Source organism: Anopheles funestus, chromosome 2RL (assembly GCF_943734845.2).
Source record: "Anopheles funestus chromosome 2RL, idAnoFuneDA-416_04, whole genome shotgun sequence".
NCBI classification, from domain to species: domain Eukaryota; kingdom Metazoa; phylum Arthropoda; class Insecta; order Diptera; family Culicidae; genus Anopheles; species Anopheles funestus.
In genome coordinates this window covers 71,254,081-71,276,718 of record NC_064598.1, presented here as the reverse complement: position 1 = coordinate 71,276,718, position 22,638 = coordinate 71,254,081, and the positions used below count along the sequence as shown (strand labels likewise).

At 40.8% G+C, this 22,638-nt stretch overlaps 4 protein-coding genes across 5 annotated transcripts; 3 read left to right on the top strand and 1 right to left on the bottom strand.

The window, feature by feature from the left end:
* Positions 1-218: 218 nt before the first annotated feature.
* LOC125764040 (prohibitin-2) lies at positions 219-4,937 on the top strand. Of its 2 annotated transcripts, none has more exons than XM_049427859.1 (5): positions 219-344; positions 505-655; positions 1,027-1,685; positions 1,784-1,880; positions 3,465-4,937. In XM_049427859.1, the coding sequence occupies exons 2-5, from the start codon at positions 523-525 to the stop codon at positions 3,671-3,673; spliced, it is 1,098 nt and encodes a 365-aa protein (XP_049283816.1). In that variant the 5' UTR covers positions 219-344; positions 505-522; the 3' UTR covers positions 3,674-4,937. The 2 variants fall into 2 exon arrangements, with proteins under 2 accessions (XP_049283816.1, XP_049283817.1); XM_049427860.1 differs by lacking the exon at positions 3,465-4,937 and adding an exon at positions 2,437-3,177 and having other exon boundaries at positions 221-344.
* On the bottom strand, positions 4,146-22,617 carry LOC125764039 (kelch-like protein 17). Its single transcript, XM_049427857.1, has 8 exons — positions 19,868-22,617; positions 13,130-13,328; positions 12,656-12,752; positions 12,342-12,463; positions 10,490-10,604; positions 8,961-9,067; positions 6,106-7,094; positions 4,146-6,028 (listed from the first exon to the last, which is right to left on the bottom strand). Exons 1-8 carry the CDS (start codon positions 19,891-19,893, stop codon positions 5,818-5,820), a joined length of 1,866 nt encoding a protein of 621 aa, XP_049283814.1. The 5' UTR covers positions 19,894-22,617; the 3' UTR covers positions 4,146-5,817.
* On the top strand, positions 15,971-17,800 carry LOC125764042 (odorant receptor Or1-like). The gene has a single exon (XM_049427862.1). The coding sequence runs from the start codon at positions 17,085-17,087 to the stop codon at positions 17,526-17,528; it is 444 nt and encodes a 147-aa protein (XP_049283819.1). The 5' UTR covers positions 15,971-17,084; the 3' UTR covers positions 17,529-17,800.
* Positions 17,953-18,968, top strand: LOC125764043 (odorant receptor Or1-like). Its single transcript, XM_049427863.1, has 4 exons — positions 17,953-18,391; positions 18,455-18,543; positions 18,605-18,677; positions 18,758-18,968. Exons 1-4 carry the CDS (start codon positions 18,263-18,265, stop codon positions 18,812-18,814), a joined length of 348 nt encoding a protein of 115 aa, XP_049283820.1. The 5' UTR covers positions 17,953-18,262; the 3' UTR covers positions 18,815-18,968.
* Positions 22,618-22,638: the final 21 nt, after the last annotated feature.

Here is a 22,638-nt window from a genome sequence, read left to right as displayed (position 1 = left end):
ACTTGCATCAATCTATGTGCATCGACGAGAGGTAACGTCAGGCCGTGCAGTTTGACAACTGATGAAACATTATAACTGTCAAAAGTAAGGCTGTGGTCTCGGCATTTTGGGATTATGCAGTGGCAATCCAATAATAAATTAAATTTAGAACTCAAACCAGTTGGCATATTAAAATTGTAAGTAAAAACATCAGTAAATTTGTTGTACAAGCTTGAAATTATATTTTTTAAAATTAAATTTCCATCCACAAGTTTGATCTGACCCGTTTGGTCAAAGATGTAGGATGCTGTCAAATTGACATTTTCTATCGGAACAAAAAATCTACAGAAATTTCCAGCGCAAAGGTGCGTGTTTTTCGTTCGTCGGAATAATTTGTTTTAATAGAGGAAAATAGAATCCTAAACTTTATAACCCCCACGTAGCTGCACTTCTTAATTGCAGCTTTATCGAGTTTGAGTGTAGTTTAACTCTCCTAACGCATCCTCCAATTATATTACATTGTAGAACAAATATCAACACGAGATGGCACAGAGCAAACTGAATGATTTGGCTGGAAAATTCGGCAAAGGAGGTCCTCCCGGACTGACGACGGGTTTGAAGGTGTTGGCTGCTGTAGGAGCGATTGCGTACGGTGTTAAAAACTCCATGTACACCGGTAGGTATAGGACACATATTGTGCAATAATCCGGCACCGGGTAGTGGTGTGTACAAGAGTGATGCAACCTAACCTCTATTTGTATGCCAAATGCACCGGTTGAATGGGTTTTCCTGTCGAGCGAATGGATTAATACTTGATACAAGGCATCTTCTGCTGTAAAGAAATTGGAATAGAAATTGCAGTGGAGGTTCTAATATTGGCAAAATTATCAATCGACACAATAGAATTTCGATCTCATTTGGTTCGGCAGCATTACAAAGCATTACATAACACTCGGTACTGTCCCAACCCGATTCAGTCAAATGTGTTTCCATGTCGCCTAATGTTAATGTTTCTCATGTTTTCTTGCTTTCCTTCTAATTCCACAGTCGAAGGTGGTCATCGTGCGATCATATTCAACCGTATCGGTGGTGTAGGCGATGATGTTTTCGCAGAAGGTTTACACTTCCGTATGCCCTGGTTCCAGTACCCCATCATTTACGACATTCGATCTCGGCCACGCAAAATATCATCCCCCACCGGTTCGAAGGATCTGCAGATGGTAAACATTTCGCTCCGTGTCCTGTCCCGTCCCGATGCTCGCAAACTTCCCATCATGTACCGTCAGTTGGGCCAGGATTACGACGAAAAAGTGCTGCCCTCGATTTGTAACGAGGTGCTGAAGAGTGTGGTGGCCAAATTTAATGCTTCCCAGCTGATCACCCAGCGGCAGCAGGTATCGCTATTGATTCGCCGTGAGCTCGTAGAGCGTGCGGCCGATTTTAACATTATTCTCGACGATGTGTCACTGACGGAGCTGAGCTTCGGCAGGGAATATACAGCGGCGGTTGAAAGCAAACAGGTTGCCCAGCAGGAAGCTCAACAGGCTGCGTTCTTGGTGGAACGTGCGAAGCAGGAGCGGCAGCAGAAGATTGTACAGGCCGAGGGTGAAGCAGAAGCGGCGAAAATGTTGGGTATTGCAGTAGCAGAAAATCCTGGTTATCTTAAGCTTCGAAAGATTCGCGCAGCACAGAACATTGCCAGAACGGTGGGTATTGCGGGGGATTTTTGCTGAGCACATTTGTTAGCTGTGTGAGGAACTGTCCCATTAATGTTCTCTTACTTCTTTTCTCCACTATAATCCAGATCGCAAATTCACAGAACCGTGTCTACCTCTCTGCCAACAGTCTGATGCTGAACATTCAGGACGATTCGTTCGATGATATGTCGAAGAAAGTTTCAAGTAAGAAATGAGAATTACTAACGCCTTCGGTCACGGAGGCACCACTAACCAAGCCTAATCAACCGAGCAATACTAACGAGAAGTTAACGTTGGGTGTAGGATTTCATCCACCGTCTTCCACTGGATTTCCATACGCACAAGAGAATCCTTTTTAATTTAAAAAAAGGAATAATTGACCCCAATCCTCATAAAGGATTCGAAATAGTAGAAAATACCTAGTTTCTTTCGATGCGAAAGCATCATAAATTAGCAAAGTTTTGCTTGACATCTTAGTACACTTTGGTAACAGAAAAGTGCAAGTAATAATCAAAACACCATGTATGCTTTGATGTACCAATAATGTAGTGTTAATAAATTGCCTTGCTAATTGATAATGTTCCCACAAACTAACTTAATGTTTGATGTTGTCTTCTTTTCCAACAAAGAAGCAATAGAGCAATTCTGTAGTAGATTTAAATGTTTTTATTTTCCGGTTAACGTAATTTACTATCGTTTGGTGCATTGACGGTTCCACATGAACTAATCTTAACCATTTCTATTTATTTTATTTCCCTAGGAAAATAAGTACGCACGCCAGGTGCATTTAAGAACCTATTGCCTAAAACCGATAATACCATACCCAGAGACAAAACGCGTTAATCGAACTACTCTACCTAGTTACTGATAAAAGAAACTGCCACCACAGGAGCGCAATAAGAAAAGAGCAAGAGCAAACACAACTCAACACGAGAAAACAACCAAACGAATCGCTCCTTCCTCCTTCTCCGGCAACGGTGTGCTGCTTGCGGGGATAAAACGGATGATTGGTCAGGAAAATTGCTAGATGGATTATGTGCAGCGTTTTCGCGTTCCTTTATCCGGTTTTGTTAAACAAGCGGAAGCTAACAAATGAATCTTCGATTTATTAACCCTTTTTACTTTCCGGGGGATATTGGGAGGCGCACCGTGTAAAGTGGTAATAGCATGATCAGTTCAACATAGTGTGATCGTTCTATCGGCAAGTGATCGCAGTGAATGTGGTACGGGAAAAAGGGATGAAGGTGGAATAAGCATAACGTTACGCGTGTTCGTCTCGTTCGGTTTTGAAACATTCGGTGAAATAAGGTAATAACAATATCGAGGGCTGTTCCACACATTGGGAATGAAGCGTGTGTGTTGAAGCGCAGGTTGCATTTTTGTTTAGTTTAGTCGTTAAGAAGGTGCATTTTGTGAGCGAATAAAGTAGCAGGAATTGGATTTGAAATTGGAATTCCTGTTCCATGCTACCATTTCCTTGCTGTGGTAGTGTATTACGAAACGATAATATGCGTTATGTTTAGTGTTTTGTTTCCGAAATAAAAGCGCTTTTTTTAAGTTTTGCTCTCCATCCTAACTTCCGACCATCTGGATCGTTTGCTGCACACCTTTGCTGGAGCAGGAGGAGCTAGAAAAATTATTATTATTTGGCTTTAAATTAACGTTTAGAACGAACCGAAACAATTTATACATAAAATTTATTATTTTCTATTCTTTCGTTTCTTTTCATTTTATCGAATCGTTTCGTTTTCTTTACCTAAAATGACGCACTACTTCGAAACGATCCAGATGGGCGGCTAGCAGCGGGTAGTGGATGGTTTGGCACATCAGGCTCGACCTCAACTGCAACAGCACAAACGAAATCGAAATCAACCGCGAAGGAGAACGGAACCAACCAAACCGAAGACAAGCAGCAGCAGCCGCAGCAGTACGATGAAAGCTTGATCAAGATCATTGCGGAAGAAACGGTCGATCGGTTGAAGGGAAATGTGTTGTAATTAATAGCCTATTACAAGACAAACGAACAATTTCTTTCAAGTGAAGAAATCAAATGCATTTGTTATATCAACGCACATTGTTGTTTCGTTGTGCAAGTTGTCATTCGATTTTAGTTTATCTGTTTTCACGCATTATGGCTATATTTTTCTGTTCATATTTAGCAAATTGTATGTAGTTCCCTTCTTTGCACATAATATAATTGATTTCCAATTTAATCTTAATAAGCACAAGAACCTATTCCTGATCAATAGTGTAGAAACTACAGAATTGGGGCGGGAAAAACTATTTTGGATGAATTTTAAAACATGTTCATGATGTAAACGATCCCTGATGTGTTATTTTCTTCTACCGAACAATTGATAATCAGTCAGTCTACTAATTCCACGCCGTTTTTTGCTGTAATTGATACGGTTAGATTTGTGATACTGGCAATAGGGTTTTACACAAAAACACACACGGTACACACGTTACTACATCTACTCTTTTCTGTAGAGGTTTGAAAATGGCAGTGTTTTATTGTTGAGCCCCATTAAGCTGCTCGATTCCTGAAGGGTTTCCTGTTTAAGTCCGTCATATGTTCTGAACATTCTGCAGTGCATGTTGTACGGTTTAAGCTTATGTACGATTAATTGCTTATCGGAAGTTGTTCTTCATTTGGGTGGTGGATATTTAGCTAATGGTATATTGTAATTTGCTTTGCATAAGCTTTTACTACGTTTACGATGCTCATGTTACTTGAAATGTGCTATTACGTTTTTTTTTAATTTCTACACCAATTAGCGGTTTCGGTTCCGTTTCGTGTGTTGATCGATTTGATTGATTTTGGACCTCATTATTGATTGGTTACCTACATCAACTAGTTGTTGTATAACTCTACGGTATATTCACCACTAGAAACTACACCAAATACGTTTAGCAAGAACAATAGAAGAAACGCAAAACAAAAAAAACGTAAATTGCTTCATTGTCGGTAGTGCTTTCGGCTGCCGAACCATTGGTGGAGTGAGAAAAGTTTGGAAAAAAGATGAACATAAGCCACAAATAGCCAGAAGATGTTACAAAAAGGATGCATCCGAACTAGATGATCCCCTCACCATGCGCTTGAACGTTGAGCCTCTAAGGATCACCAACAAGAGGGATGCAGATGATTGCATTCTTAACAATAGAGTTTATCACAGTGTTTTTGTTTTAAGTTTGAAGAAAGCAACATCGGTTTACAGAGCTGCGGAGCTCGCCCATTTGCCGAAAAACAAGTACTAAAGTGAGTGAAAAAACAGCATCAACTGTTGGAAAGCATTCGAAAGAACGAATAGGCTTAAAAATACATAACAAAGAGAGGTAGAAAGGGAAATAAACGGCAGTGTACAAAAAAAAAATCTAACAACGAATAAAACCTGTTCTTAACATAAATACACTATCCAGGCTACAACAATATACAATACAGAATAGTTAACTAAATGGAACGAATTAGATGATAACCCCCGGGGGGGGAAAATAAACCACGTTACATCAAGAACAATGCTCTCAAGCACACACACACACCCACACAAACACACGCTACTAATTCCGCTGTATTCTGTTGCTCCCCTTCCTATACTTTCGATTGACTTTCCACTCGAATGTGAGGGCGAAACCATGAGTCTTCTCAAAAGTACGGTAAGCTTAACTCATATGCAAAATTGTTGCTAAATGCATCTTAGTACCACGTGTAAGCGACAATTGTTAATCTTTATCAGCTTCAAAATAGTCCTTTTCTGCCTTTATCATCTTTTCCGCCGAAACACACCCGGAACGCGTAAAGAATCGGGTTGTTTCTTGTGGTTCTTCCCAACGATATTTAACCTGTTTGGCTAGCTAGCTGTTTAATTAATACGTTTATCTAGATAATGACTGTTTGTTTTTTTTACTTTTACTTTTACTTCTACTTTGCAGGATAACAACACGGTCCCAACTGTTGCCGCTCAAGTAAACGATGGCATGTGATTAATCTAAGCCGTGAAGAAGCCGGTGGATGCTTTTTATGCGCACGATGATACGTTTACTGGCTCGGTGGTGTTCCACCTGCTGTGGTCGAGGAGACGCCCGCAGTATCCGTTGTCAACGTTATTCCGGATCCGGAACCGTTGGTGGTACAGTTCAGTGGTCAAATGCTAGTTTGCAGCAGACCGCGCTCGAGATTGAAACACTCCAACACCGATGCACCGATGGAGCTGCGTCTTGTAAGCATGGAAGTAACGATCGTCCACTTGTTAACCTTTGGATCGTACCGTTCGACAGAGTTGAGCGACGACGAACCATCGTTGCCACCGAGTGCGTACAGGAATCCGTTCGCCTCCACTACCTCGTGCGTTGATCTGTGCATAAATAATCGAACCCATTCATATTTCCCATTATTTAGCGTTGATTAGATCACAAATCTCAATCTACCTACCTTCGAGAGTGCATGGCGCTGATCGGTTCCCAGGCGTTGGTACGCAAGTTAAATCGTTCGCCAGTTTGCATGCACATGGTACCATCGCTACCACCGATACAGTACAGATAGCCATCCAAGGCGGCCACACCGCAGCTGCTGCGCCGTGACGTCATGCTTGGCACGGAAGACCAACTGCCAACACGCGGATCAAACCGTTCGACCGACGACTGATAATTGCTCGAATCGAACCCACCCAACGAATAGATGCAGTTGTCCAGCACCGCTACCCGACAGTACCGCCGACGGGTGCTCATTGCCGGACAGGATGTCCAAACGCCGGTCAGTGGATCGTACCGCTCTACGCTACTCAAGCACGAGGCACCATCGTAGCCGCCGCACACGTACAGCAACCCATCGAACGCGCACGTTCCCAAACAGGACCGTTTCGTACCCATCGGCGTAATGTTGGTCCATTCGTTCGTCAGCGGGTTGTAACATTCGGCCGTTGCCAGATCGTTCTCACCATCGTACCCGCCCACCACGTACAGCAGCTTCCGGAGCGAAGTAACACCGGCCCTCGAGCGCCGTGAAATCATTGGCGATATCGTCATCCAAGCATTTGTCTTCGGGTTGTAACACTCGCACTCGTTGTGGATCGCAAACAAACTTCCACCGCCGACGGCGAAGATGTACGATCGCATACCCTCCGGACGACGTTCGAGCGTTCGCTGGCTCACGAGCGAGCTCCGTTGCTCCGGCAGCAGATGGTACTTCATGGCTTCGAGCAGCAGCTCTTTGCAGTGTGATTCTTCACGCACGAGTGCTTCGGTTTCGACGCAGTTCATTAGAAATTCGCGACTGACCAGTGGAAGCCGCACGTGTGACATTAGCTCCGATATGTGCTTCTTGCGCTCGCTGAGATCGTGCTTGATCCAGTTCAGCACAGCCATAAATACTTTTTCCTCTGAGCATATGTTTAGCTGGCTGTTGGAAATTAGGTCCTGAACCTGGGGGAAGAAACAAATGGAATCATTTATAGAATGTTACTGTACATATTGAGAAAGGTAGGATTTGCCCAATAGATCATGAAAACCCCTTCGCGAATCGCGATATTTGTGAGGAAGATGCTCAATACGATGTTGGTCCCTGTATGCGAAGGATTATTGGGAATCCATACTTTGAGTACACATACTGTTGTGCAAAAAGTTATAAACTAGGGCTTAGGAATATCTTCTGCGTCCAATTTACAACGATATTTAAATGTTGCAGTCGCCGTGAGTTTGTAAAACTATTCCACATTTCTAGGAGGATGGATTTTGTATTTTGTAATTATATACCCACATTTCAGTGTTCTCTAAAATGAAATGAAATTTTCGACGGTTGGATGCACTATCATCTGCTTGTTTATGGAAGACTCTTTTAAGGAACGGTGTCCTAAAAGGTTGAGCTCCAAAAATGTCAATGCGTGCTATCATTGGAATCATCTTGTTTCCCCATTGTTTCGTTGTTGGAAACAAGATCAAACAAGATAAAATGAACCCTTGTCTAAACCAGTATCAAAAACTATTACCTGCGTTACAGACTACCTTCGGGTTGGCGGCCTGGGACAATGTGTTTAAGTTTCACAACACACACATCGTTATCCTTAAAACTTTAAGAAAAAAAATACTGCTTTACATAATTTAACTGTTAGGACTCCGGAACTAATAAGAATATCTTATCACATATGGCCTTGAGTTGAGGAATTTCCGCCAGTCTTCCGGCATGTTCCAACTTCCAACTGGCACATGGAGCAGGTATTATTATGCGTTTACTCTGCAATATCATTGGTGGATTATGTCTGTAATTGTCAATTCCCTTTCTGTTTGCTCAAAATCCAATTTCGATGATTGTTTACTAATATTAACTATCGATTGTACATTTGTTTATTTAATTTATGCGACAATTTCCCGTATCATCATAACAAGACAAACGAGAAGAGCCATTCATCAAATTTTCAATTTCGTGCGTACGGCAGGAAGTGTATAGGCAAGTTTGCCAACGAAGCAAAGATTAATTAATTTTCCACTCGAAAATAAACAACCTGTCGTGTTTGTCGAGCGTTATTGCTATTAAATTATAAACCGGAGCAGTACATGCTCCGGATAGTTCCTCCGGGAAAGTATGCATCGTTGTTTGGTATTGTCAACGATTGCGGATTTGTGCGTCGTCAACACGGTTGTTAGCATCATCAGCTGGAAAGGCTTGCTGGAAGTGAGGGTTTATTACCAGCGTTCGATACTCGATACTCCACATCTAGCCGGTTAGTGTGGAAATTTATGTACATTCAATGTTCGACGGTGGTATGAGATGTAGGGTAACATAATATTGTCAAATACCTTTCTGGGGTAGCAACTTCCAGGAAATATGTGATCGTGTAGATACGCTTTTCCCTCGTTACGAAAACGATTGTCGATTGTTTTGTGATGCTATTTCCGGCAGAACGCACCTGGCCGTTCCTTGGCAGCAAAACAAAACCCTAAGGCCGTAAACCTATTTTCCCAATCGCTTTTCCCAATCCTACGCATAGTCGTGAAGGCGTCGTATGATTCATAGCCGTAGGGAATTGGTGGAAACATCATGGACGCTTCAGTTTCATACCGCGCTACGGAAGGTCCCCTGTGATATCACCCATCAGTGCCTAGTTCCGAGGATGACCTGTTTCTCCAAAATTCCTGTCGCGTAGTATGTTTAATGCCTAGCGATACGCATCGCCAGAGAATGCCATAACCGTTTCGGGATGACTTGGTTCGTCCCTGGGCCGTGTGATGGGCCGTACCCCCATCAGCTACCAACCACGGTTCAACATTTGGGATAAGTGAATGTTTATTTACCTCATTAAATCCTAGCAATAAAAACTCTTCCGTGCCGACCACTTGCTGGAAGTTCTGCAGGGCGTACCGGTGGGATCGGGAGTGTAGTTCCTTGCACGAGTGAGCATCTGGTGAAAGAGAAAAAGGTTGGAAAGGAAATGGAAAACAATGAACGATATGATCAAACGATGAAAATGAGAAAATCGGTTTATAGGCGAATAACCCACTGGGTACAAGCGTATCTGCCATATTGAAGGTTGACCAAAAATGGTCAAACGATTCGACTCGACACGATTCGAATGGACAATGATTATTCGTTCGGCTGCGATTTCTAGTGAAACATTATGGAAATTAAATTGTTTTTCATCCAGTTGATCACATTGCTGGCAACGCTTAAGATGCGTATTTGTCGTCGGGTGTAAAAGGAATGAATTTACAACAAATTCCAACAAAGTAAAGCTTTCTGTAAAAGGTATAAATTAACTTTAATTTTTCTACAAGTTCTTCTAACTGTAACAGAAATAAACTCGATGAACGTTGCTGTGGAATGAAAAGTTCAAATCCGCAAGCGGAAGAAAAAATAATTCCCCCTGTGGGGTACCAATCGATATTATTTGTATTTGGAGTTAACTGTGGTTTTGGTGACGAACTTCGTAACCAAGACAAGGATTGTGCTGTGTAAGCAAATTTAAAATTTGGTTTCAAAATTTTTATTATCAATTCCATCTGGTTTCGTTCTGGTCCCTAGTGTCGTAACTGCGATTTGTTTAATTTATTTATTTAATCTGTTACAAAATGTTGGAAACTGCTATAACTTTCCTAATGTGACAATTGTTCCAAATGCATTATTTAGTTCATGTTCAAGTAGAACTGAACAGCGCATTTTGAAATCATCAATAGACAACTAAACTAAACGCGGATCGCCCAAACTGAACAATCATTAAAACAATGTTCCGAACCAATCAACGGGTACGTTTGGGACGACCGTTTGAACCTAATTAAGATGCATAACAAATGCCGGAAGCCCATCGAATCGAATGCATCGATTGCACGTTCCAAACTTCGCATCGTGACAAGATGTCAGGCGGACAGATAATGGACACCGCCGCCGGTTACAGCACGGTCAGTGTAACTGAGCAATAAAAAAAAATACCCGCCAACACGTGTTACGCCAAAAAGTGCACGGCGTCGTCACACAGTCTATGCAATTGACGGTTCAAAGAACGGTCAGGGAGAGGGACAGTGTAATAAGAGGGTAGAAAGCGAGGCTGAAGGCAATTATGGCACCGCGGCTAGTAACCGGTGACGTCGCGGCAATTAGGCGCCATAAACGGTCAACGGCTCGGTGGGACTATTACGGAAATACGGATAAGCTGTGTGTGTGTGTCGGCAGTCGTGTGAAAGTACGCTTCGGTAACTAATCGGTCACTTGCCCCATTAGTATCCGTTGGATTGCATTCGGACAATGTTTGCTCTAGGCGTGACAGTTCTACGACCCCCTTTGGTTGGGTGATCGTCAGGTCAGTAAATAGGATTGCGATGGTACGTACCTGCGAAACTTCGAATTCCCAGACAGTTTGAGGGATGTAGCTGACGAAGCAGAAATTTGCAACATGCTTCACGGACCGATTGAATCTGCAGCAGGCTCGAAGCCGGAAGAAGCACCTGGGGAAGTGAGAAAGGGGCACAATATTGATTAGTATCTGGTGCATTATGTTGGTACGCGCCGACCACTGCCCAAGAGTAACGATGATTGGTAGATAAAAAAAATAAAAAAAACGTGCATCACATAAATTTTCCTTCGTGAGTAATGAAGATTAATGAAGCCGATTAGAAATGTACGTCAGTTAGACGATTCATTTATATTTAGCGTTGGTGTTGAGCATAATGATGATTCGATTTATATTTTATTATTTATATTGTTTTGACCAATTAATGACTCGGTAAATTATTTACAGTGCCGATTTGTATTTGATAATGATATAGCTCGCATGATGATGCATCGTTATAAATAATTTTATCTTTTATTCATATAGAAGGGCCTGGTCCTATTGATATTTTTTAAAAACTTCATATGAATTTTACATATTCTAGGGAATTTATAATTTTGATATAAATTTGTGTAATTAATTAGTAGCATGTAGGAAGCACGAATCCTCACAATTCAGTTTAATACATCAATTAACTTGGGCTCATCTTCTCATGATACTTTACGTAAAAAATTAAAAATCGCTTTCCTTTTTGGTACTGTTACTGTATTAGAGATGAAAATAGTCACTTTATTCAGAGAGTTGAAACAGAATAAAAGAGTGTTTATATGGATTTGAATCGTTTATTCACTCATTTGAGATTCATAAAAAAGTAATGCTCAATAAGAGTGAATGAAAGCGTTTTTTTCACTCTTTTGGGATTTGAATAACGCAATAAGAGTGATTGAAAATGTTTTGTTACTCATTTTTGGATTGAAATCACTCTAGTGATTTACAGAGATTAGTTATTTACTTCGCCCAAAAGAGATTAATTCGTATTTAATTATTCAAAATGTTTTATTCGTTGGCTGTAAATTGTATTATTCACTGTCATTGAGTGATTTAAATCCAAATATAATAAAGAAAAATATATATTCAATCTTATTGAACGATTTGAAATGCAAAAGAGTGAGCCGGAGGTTGCCACAGAGAGTGCAAAAGGGCGAGTCACTAGTCGGCCTAGAGAGTGAGTGAGTTAAAACGCAAAAGAGAGAGTAAAAGATTCATAAATACTCTTCATGCTGAGTTGAAACCATAAATTCACCTCCAGGATTAAACTCACTCACTCACTCTTACCCAGAGTGATAAGTGAATCTTAGACAGCCTCTCCTTTACTTCTATACAGGATTAAGCTACAATTTTGAAATTAAACAAAATAAGTAAGACGGTTTAATAAAAGGTAACTTCATAAAAAATATATGCATTATCATTTTGTGTAACTAATCATTTATTTATAATAATCATTTTATTATATTAAGTATTTGAAAGTGTACATTAGAATAGTGCATGAATTTGGGAAAAAAATAATGAAGCTTACATCACAAAACAAATCATCAACTTAATAAAAATAAACAATACGTTAAACAACCAAGTTTCCAAAGCAAAGCAAAAAAAACACAATAACATTATGCTTTAGTTAAGAAGATAGTGCAAAACTGAACGTATACATGTATAACAAAGGGCAATAGAGTAAGCTATCTGTTTAATATATAGAAGGCGAAACATGATGTGAGATAGGAAAATTGTCCTATCGAGCAGTGAGTATGAAACAACAGCTAGAAGAGACCGTACGATGTTAAGAGGATATGGAGATTCCATCTATCCAATTCTCCTACGGTAGATATATCGAATGGATTAAGATGGCAAAGCTCACCTGCACGTTGTCTTCCGTGATGGTGATCTCGCCACTGTATGCGTACTCGATGAGCTGCTTCAGTGACGATGGGTCAATATCGTGCAGCGTGACCACGTCGCAGTTCCTCTCGAGCATGTCATCTGCAAAATTCAATATTCGTTCCATTAGTGAAACGTTTTGCCATCCCTTTTGCTTTCGACGGTACGACGGTACGAGCCGAATCAACGGATTTGTCTGCGGGTTGTTAATTGAATTGACCAACCCCCGGGAACAATGCTCAACGTAGCGCATGCAACATTTATCCTGCCCGCCCTAGCTTGCCCCACACTTACCATTGAACATGGCGTAGAAGTACGGTGAAACTGACGCTAGTATGACTTTGTGGGCATTGATCGTTTCGCCCCCGACTTCCAGCGTGACGTCACAAAGCTGTAGGAGATTAAAAAAGAAATAGGAGAAAACAGAAAGAAAAAGGGTTATTTGGAGAATTGGAAACGAAACGGAACGCACTCCAGAAAATGTACCAAATGAAAATCCTGTTGAGTTTGTTCCAACCCGGAGTAGTTGGTTTTACGTTTCAACTGACCCAAAACCTTTTCGGGTGACAAAAACTCAAGTGTCTGGTATGCAAATTGAGTGCAGGATGTGTGGAAGTGGGAAAGAGCAGGGTTTTGGGGCCGCAAATTTGATTGTCATAATTTGACTGTTGAACCTGTTGGTCGGAGGATTTTCGACACCCATCGGGACACTGAGAGGTTTGTTTGCCGCAATCCGATAGGATTTTGTGAGCCAAAAACTGAACTTACCTGTGCATTCTGTCGCATGCGGTTGATGGCGGAAAAGGAAGCTATGCAGTGGCCTGGGTTTTGGTGGTGGGCCTGCGGCAGCATGTCGTCGTTCGACATGTTCGGTGGGCTGAGATCGCTGGGCGTTTGCGTGGAGTTGCATGTTACAGTGGTGACATCCTCGCCGCCATTTGCCGTTTCACCGTTGCCTACCGGAGACCTGATGCAACAAACGAGAGGGGTTTTCGGTTGTTAGTGTTGATATATTTATGTGAGGATTATCGGTGTTAGGTGTTTGGGGTTGATGGGAGTTTTATTGTAAGTAACATTTAATCCTTAATATCGTATTCAATTTCGTTATAATTTCATTCAAATCTTAATTTAATATTTATTCACTTATTCCTGGACGGAATTGAATAAATTATCATTGTCGAAGTTTTTAGGATTACTCAAATGTGTTATGGCGCACCACCTCATGCCATGCCATTGCCAGAGGAAACACTTAAAAGTCCTCATGCCAGTATGCACTTTTATACTCATAAAACCGACGATGGGCAAAAACCAAAACCAACGAGTTTCCATTCATTTGCACTTCATTGAGTTTGCTGCCAAGTGTTTTAATTTCATTCCATTTGCTTTCGCTTAATTGCATTTGTAAATGGAGGCGCCTGGTGCTGATGTCCGCGTACGTGCAACAAATAGAAAGACGAGAAAGAAAACTCCATTCCGTTCCCCATTCTTATCGGATACATTTCTCACTCGTCTATCTTAATCCGTCTGTCGGGAGATTTCCCTTATCTAGCCGGGGTTTCAAGTTTTACGCTTCCATTAGTAGATGTTCCACTTTGCACAAGCTTTGGAGAACTTCCTTCCGTTGGTCTGTGTGGCGTGAAACCACCAAGGAGTAGCACGATGGCAGGAAGTGTGCCGTCCATGTCCGATGGCAAGTGAAATGCGACAGTTGTAAAATTTATCCCACCCTGCGGTAGCATACACTTGCAGCCTTTGTTAGGAATCGTGTCAAACAGAAAGGACCCAAAGAAAAAAAAAGGCCCCAGACCACTCAAAACGACCATCTGGCTCGTTTTTTTCCGAATCGATGGCACGTTTCCTGTGTTGGAGAATTCAATACCGGTCCAAAAACCGTCGATGGGTTGAGACCGAGGAAATCGAAGCTCAAATTGAAAAAAGTTGTACAAGCGCACAAAACGGAAGAAACACTCTCGTCCAAGTTTTACATCATGTTTTTCCTTCCGCGGGTGGTATGTTTTTTTTCTCTGTGTGTCTGGGTGTGTGTGTGTGTCTATCCAAACAAAAGTATTTCGTCCGTTCCGGAATGTCGATTCTGTTTGTCATGGCAAACAGCATGGAGGGAGAGCGTTTGCTGGCGCCATCAAAATGTGGCCCTAAGCACTAAATGATGCTGATGGGCTTTTCTTGTGCTGTGAAGAGTGTACGAGAATTAGTTTTTGGGGAAAGTAATACAATGGAATTATAATGCAATATCATCATATGCAATACATTTGATAAGGATCAATCTTCTTAACAGACTCAACTCATTGTTCTGTGTCTGATATTAAAACTTGACCAAACATTTTGAGGAACCAGTCTATTAACAAAATAGAGTTTATTAAAGTTTATAACAATGCTTATTTATTGTTGCATAACAATTTTACACATTAGCAATACGGCCAGACCGTTCTTTATGAATAAAAAAAAAAAATTTTACACATTTTATTTGTTGTTTTCAAAGATATATTAACTGGTATGTAATGATTTTTTGATTTTCTAGTCATTATCTTCATTACTAAAGAGAGAAAATATGATGATTAACTCCCGTTTTCGATTTCTACAATATATTTTTGTTTCAATCATGATAAGGATGACATAAATATGGTCGCTGGTTCAGCTAATCTCCTTCTTATTAATTTCTACAACTGTTGCCCGGTTGCCCAAATCCGAATGGTCAGTATTCTCTGTCTTCTCTTTCCTATTTCTTCATAAATTTTAAAGCTGCAACGATAGTCATTCTGAGAACTCCTACAGAATCTCTGCCACGCTTACCAGGCTTGTGAAAATGACACTGACATCACATGGATGGATTAATCTAAGGGTTCTTTTGCTATCACCAAGAATTTGCTTTAGGGAGATGGGCTCATCTGTTCCGTTTTGGAGTTCGCGCTGGGAAGGACTGTTCAGGACTCGGGTGTAAAAACTTTGAAGACCAACATCTATTAGTCAATCCTGTTCCTGACACATGCTGATGACATAGACATAATTGATTTACGGCTCTCTTTAGTAACATCTGGTTACTACGGGACAAAAAATTGGGTTGGAGTTTAGCGAACCAACAATCAATATGATGGTGACACTATATTCAGCTAAAAAAGGCGAACTCGGCGATTCAGCTAAGAGTGATGTGTTGATAGGTGCAGGCCAAAGCCTAACCTATCTTGAATTAAAAGGATCTTCTCTTCTTAAAATAACTCATCGTACAACACTCTTTATCGCTCCAGAATTCTTGTTCGCCTTTGAAACATGGATTAAGTCCAAGCCTTTTGGGAAATCTTGGGAAGGGATATGGCTGTGCCATATAAAATTATAAATATATAAATATATAAATTGAGGGGATACAGTCCAAAAGTATTATTAGTCTCATATCTGTAAAAGATCAAAGTGCCACATAAGTTCTCTAAACTGCGGTCGGTCGGTCAAAATAACTTTAAGAGCTGGGTTGTTCGGTGCCATTCTTATGGCATGACCAGCCTACCGGAGCCTTGCGATTCTAATTCGCTGTACTAAAGTGAGTTTATCGTACAGTTCATAGCGCTAGGCATTATAGATATTGCTCCATTTGTCCTCCACACATATGGGGGTCAAAAATCATTTAGAGCATATTCCTCTCCAACGCGACCAAAAGGGTTTTGTCAGTTGTGGACAAAGTATATGCCTCAGAAGCATATGTGAGTAGTGGAGCTATCTTCCTTTTTTTTACCCCTTAGCACGGGTACGGTCCGGATGGGATTTGATACTGGCGCCGTTTATCACATACCCCACCGGGCCCTCCCTTTAGAACTATAAACCTTCTATATAGTCAAAGCTTCGTTCGACACGACATATATTTTGAGTGGAGAATCTTCCTCATACTGTTACTATCTTTCATCAATGTTACTGTTACAATGTTACTGTCGGTGTTGACCTTTGAAATTTAAAATTATTTCAAACACCGTGACTCCCCGCGTAAGTCGGTAATTGTGACCATTGATGGTGCTACCATGATCTTGATTTTTGTCTTTTAATTCTCTAATTCGTAGTACTACCTGCTGCCTGTTTGATCCTCTGAGTAGGTCGTACTAGGTGAGGGAATATACCGGCTGACATGTAAAAAGATCAGGATCAACATTGCTGTCTTGCTCAGACCAGGTTTGTAGTATGGGTGCTGGATTATTGCATATTTTTAATTAAAATGTCAACTGTTACCAGGTAAGTTAACTGTTAAACACAAAATTTAAAGTTTTTTTAAATTTCTATTGCAGCAGCGGTAGTAATTTGTAGTAATTGATATTAGTATATAAAAGATAAAAAACCTAAATTACAAACATGGTACAATCGTTCAACCAAAAAGAATAATTTATAACTGAATTTTAAATTCAATTAAACTTCACTGACACTGGATGTCCTTCGAATGGCATAGATAGCGCATGAATTCGTTTGAATTTAAAAGCAAGAACAAACGAATAATAATTACGGTGCAGATACTAGTAATCGCTCTAACAAACTTTGACTTAATTTGTACCTCGTTATGGATAAAATGTAGTAAAACTTCTAACAACGTACTGTCCCATTAGTTTAATGAGGAACGCCCTCCAGTGTTCTCGTTCCATGATCAAGGACTTTTAAACCAAAGTCAAGCCACGAGTCCTGTTCAGTCGTAGAACAAGTTACCCTACGATCAGTCACAACTATCACGGATCCGATGAAGCTGAACAAACTTAACCCCCGGTGGGATGCTTATAATCGACGTGATTCGTTCTGGTTACAGTTGGTGTGTTTGAAGTATTTGGGACTATGGCCACCGGAGGATTCGGATCAAGCGACACGGAAACGGTACATCGTGTACGGTTGGGCTCTGAGGGTTGTGTTTCTCCATCTGTACGCACTAACGCAAGCATTGTACTTTAAGGACGTGAAGGATATTAATGTGAGCGTTGGTGAGGAAGTGTTTCGATTTGCATACATTTTCATTACAAGTTTTTCTTGTCCACAGGACATTGCTAACGCGCTGTTTGTGCTAATGACACAGGTGACGTTGATTTACAAATTGGAAAACTTTAATTACAACATATCCCACATTCAGGCATGCTTGCGCAAACTCAACTGCACGTTGTACCATCCAAAGCAGCAAGAAGAATACCGGTAAATGGGTTAAAAGTTGGAAAATGAATAAAACTGAAACTAATAACATGTTATCCCGTCAATTAGTCCTGTACTACGATCGATGAGTGGTGTATTTTGGCTGATGATCTTTCTAATGTTTGTTGCCATCTTTACCATCATCATGTGGTTGGTTTCGCCTGCATTCGACAAAGATCGACGATTACCCGTTCCGGCCTGGTTTCCGGTGGATTATCAACGCTCCAGTACGGTGTACGGAGTGCTGTTTCTATATCAAACGATCGGGATTGTCATGAGTGCGACGTACAACTTCTCCACGGACACCATGTTTTCCGGTTTGATGTTGCACGTGAACGGACAAATTGTGCGCCTTGGAAGTATGGTAAAGAAGGTACATCGTTTATAGTTTTATTTTTTATTTTGTTGATTTATTTTCCACCTATCCCATTCCCACAATGTAGATAGGACATGAAGTGCCTGCAGAACGGCAATTTCTTAAAGAAGCGCCAGCAAGTGATGATGAATGGAAAGAGATGAGAATGCGAATCAATTACCATTCGAGAGTGTATGGAAAGATGTACGCCGAAGTGACGGAATGTGTACTATTTCACAAGGACATCCTATGGTAAGGATTCAAATTTATTTTTCCTCTCTAGAACCAATTCACTAACCGTTGATACTAGCTTCAGCGATGAAGTGCAGGATATTTTTCGAGGATCAATTTTCGCCCAGGTGTGCGCCTCGGTTATTATCATTTGCATGACACTGCTGCAGGCCACCGGGGACGATGTCACGCTGGCCGATCTGGTAGGCTGTGCGTTCTATTTGCTGGTGATGACTTCGCAGGTGTTTATATTTTGTTACGTTGGAAACGAAATCTCCTACACGGTATGCGGCACGATACGGGAAAGTTGTCGAGTTGTCCAGTTTTAAAAGCATGTCCATTTACAGACGGATAAATTTACGGAATTTGTGGGATTTTCCAACTACTTTCGGTTTGATAAGCTTACCAGTCAAGCTATCATTTTCTTCATGCAAATGTAGGCCGAAGTTTAGTAAATATATTCGCCACATTTATTTATATAGTTTCTGTTTTTTTAGGACATTAAAAGATGTTCATATCAAGGTGGGAAGCGTGTTGCGGGTAACATTGAATCTGCACACCTTTTTACAGGTACAGTATCGACTATACGTTTAGTTGTTCAATTGGAACTGGTTAATTTCTTTGCAACAACATTTAATTTATATTTGCAGATTATGAAGCTTTCATACTCTTATCTCGCTGTATTGCAAAGCATGGAATCAGAGTAAGGAAAGGAAGATATTTTTTAAAAGTATTGTTCAAGAGGTTTATGAAAAGCCTGTAGGTTAAATAAGATTTAGAAAAAAAACATATTCTGTATCCATTTTTCTTTTTTATGAAAGAATGTGTAATTTTCAATGGGTCGAATTAAAGCGGTTTTAAATCCTGAATTTCAATTGTCTTTTAAATGAAACGTTGATGAGAAAAAATACACAAAATACAATATTTCTTCAATGTTTCTTTGGGCACATAAATACCTACTTCATGAAATACAGTAATGGAATTAAGAATTATGTATAGTTATTTTGACAAAATCATGTATTTAAAAAAACTCGTAGCAAACTATGTCTGAGTAAATAAATCAACGGGTTGAAGGAGTAGGTTTACTCGAAGTACTCCTGTACATTAGGCAATACAAACAAACGAAGGCAATTTGCAAACCTTGAATATATTCAACAAGTTTCTTTATAATACTTCACTTCCTCATAACACAGACATTTTCATTTTTATATTGTACATGTGTACAGTATCAATATAGAAATTAGAATTTCTTTGTGTTTTTATATTTATTGCCATGACACAGTCAATTCTGTCTACAAATAGCGTTGGATTTAATGGAACTTTCAGCTCACTTCCACAAGAGGAATTCAAACAAAGCTGATGATGTATGATTTCAAAAGACAGAACAAAAAAGTTTTCAAATGTGTTTTAAAACATAAATCTCATTTGAAATGCAAATTTCAAATAGCTCCATTTTGCCTTCACCTCTCCACGAAACCGGATGATGGTAATGTTGGAATTTTATGCACCGTGTTGTCTACCGAATTTAGCAGCCATTTCAATTGCACTACATGCTTCAGGTAATTATATTCTGTAAGAAATCGACATAAAAAGGCACCAGAACCAAGATGTCGATCTCGTTGATCTTGTTGGTATCTCTTTGAAGTTGCAGTGCGCTTCAAGTGGTCTCATTAGTGCCCGCGAGCTATCCGAACACTTCACCTCGTCTAGACGTCATACTTGTTCATGTGAGGAGAGGAAAAAAAAATAGACAAACTTACGTGTTAGATTTGACGGGCAGGAACATTTTCTTGTTGCACGCGACCAGCTTAGAAAGATGCTTGATGAGAAAGATTTTCACCTTTAAGGTGCATATTCGGCGAGGAGCCGCAACTGCCGTGGAGGTGGAAGGGGTGGGTGAGGTGGGTCTTGCTGCAGCCTGAGGTGCTGTCGAACAAGATACTTCCGGTTGCTGTGGTGCGTTTGAGCAGCTGCCGTGGTCGTCCCCGGTGGTTGTTTGTAGCAGTTGTTGCTGTCTGGATTGTGGGCCTGCTGTGATGGGCTGGTCGTTGACGACGGTTGTGGTTATGATCTGCTGCGTCGCAGTTGCAGCAGTACTGATCGAAGCAAGCGAGGCTAGCTGTGCGATGGCAAGCTTAGGCTGCTGGCAATGGGTGGGCCGCTCGGCCGGGGCCACTTGAAGGCGTTCGCGGTGCTCTAACTCTACGCTCACTGTATCCGGCTCGTCCGTCGAGGCAGCTCTCGAGCATCGGACTAACTTGGTGCAGCTGTGCAGGGAAGCTGTGGGTGAACCCGCCGCGGAAGCCGCTGAGGCGCAGGATCGATCCACTTTTACTGGCGTTACGCACAGGCGCCGTTCGGGACGAAACTTCCACTGTGACGAACGGGCTGGCGCGGCGAGATTTTGCCTCTGTCCACTATCCTACCTTGGACTTGGCCTTTCGACACTTCACTTCACGCACCACTGACGTCAACGGTGGATGGGAAAACACGAACTATGCCGTATCCTCCAATTCAACTACTTATGTTTGCATGCATTAGATGGGGAGTTGTATGGAAAAAAGCACAGAAACACACACCCGTTGAGCACTACCGAGATGACCGATTCTATTTCGGAAAGAAAAGAGATAAACAAAACAGATAATAAAAATGAATCGCTCTGAACCAGTTGGAGCAGCTTGATGTTTAGCATTAAGGCTTGGGAAGGAACCGAAAAAGCCGGGGAGAAATTGGTTGGTGCGAGGTGATGGAATTGTAGAATGATAAACTGGATGATTGCACGAGACGTGTAGACGTAGTACATGTGTTCGATACGCTCATCCACAGCGCCACTGCCGAGTGCCACACGTTGGCATGAGACTGCGATAAAGATGATAAATTATGCACACTCATTTGGGCCTTCGGAGAATACAAACGTGACCCTCTGTACGAAAGTTTGGTTGAAAAACAAAAGCAAAGTGATCGTGAAATGTTCGTTCTACGCTCTGTGTACCTTCATCGTACCGAGGGAAACCGATGAAACTTTTTCTCTTTGGTAATGCTTGATATCATTAAACAGATAAAATATGATTACGAGAAAAAAGCGATACTACCACTAATGAATCGTTTAGTAAGACTATGGTTGGTTGTGTTTTAATGTTATTTGATTGCAATAAAAGTTCCTGAAAGTGCCATTTGCGTTTTATTGGCGATATTTTGACGCTTTGTGTAGTAGCTTTGTGGAATATAGAAATTATTTTGATTTCATTGCTTGAACCGACACATTTTGTTTTGTTTATTTTATTATTCTATTTGAAATATCCCTTACTAGAATTAATAATATTGAAGCTTAAAGACTTAAAGACTTATAGAAATAGACTTATAAAAGAAAATAGATTCGACTAGAAGACCTGCCGGTTTCGCATCACAACACAGGTATAAAATCTCTGGCTATTTGGCAGCGTGGTAAAAATATGTTTTGTAAGACAGCCGAAGATTGCCGGCATAGAAGTCGTTACGCCAAGCTAGAGGGAGAGAAAGTTATGAGTCTATTAAGTTTAAGCCGTCAAACTTTGGATTTCAACAGAATCACGAAACTTAATAAAAAGCAGGTGCAAAAATAAATCGCCGAGACTTGTTCAATTCATGAATTTAATTCGAAACATTTCGTAAAAGATAAGATCAAGATTTTAATCATAAACTCATATTTAGCCAGGAAACCCACTTCAGCCAAATTCACCATTTTAGTAAAAAGAAACATTAATTTTTATTCATAAAATATAATGTATATAATTTTTATACATAAAAATTTATTCAACATCAAAATATGTAAATAATACTTTTCATCCATGAGAGAGATGGAAAATTATTTTTCCATTATTTTTGTCACAAGAAATGATTGAGTTGTGATCGATTTAATAACGTAAAATGAAGTAATGTTGTAGAGAGCGCATTTTAAAATATATCACTTTTTCCTGACCTCAATGCGTGCTTAAGTCTTAGCATAGTTAAAAGCACTCTTTGGCTTCGTAACAATACGCACTATTGACCTTACATACCCTGCAAGAAACACTTACGACATTGAATGCGTGAGCTTTTTTGCACACCAAACATGGCCAAACGTAATCGGCGACCCGGCGATACATACACATGCCCAGTGTCCACACCCTTAGACCGGAACTTTTTCGCAAACAAAACAACGCCTACAAATGGGATTACGATGTTGCTCAGCACTGTCCGGATGCACTGTCCGAGTGTCATTCATTCGGTTGGTCCACGCTGACACAATGGCCTACATACAGCAGCTGAGAACTGACCATAGCACGTACGAGCGCTATCGTCTTGCATTGATTCATGTGCCCACACACGCCCATCCGCTGAATGGAGGGACAGTGTTTGCCGTGCCGTGTGAACTTCCTCCACAATGTGTCTAAATGCTTCGTTGCACATTGCCCGATTGCACCCATGCTGCAGTGACCGCTTCTCTACCGGATGTTGGGGGAGAAAGTTGCAATGTGACAGTGTGAAGCGGTTTATTCGCCGATGAGGGTAC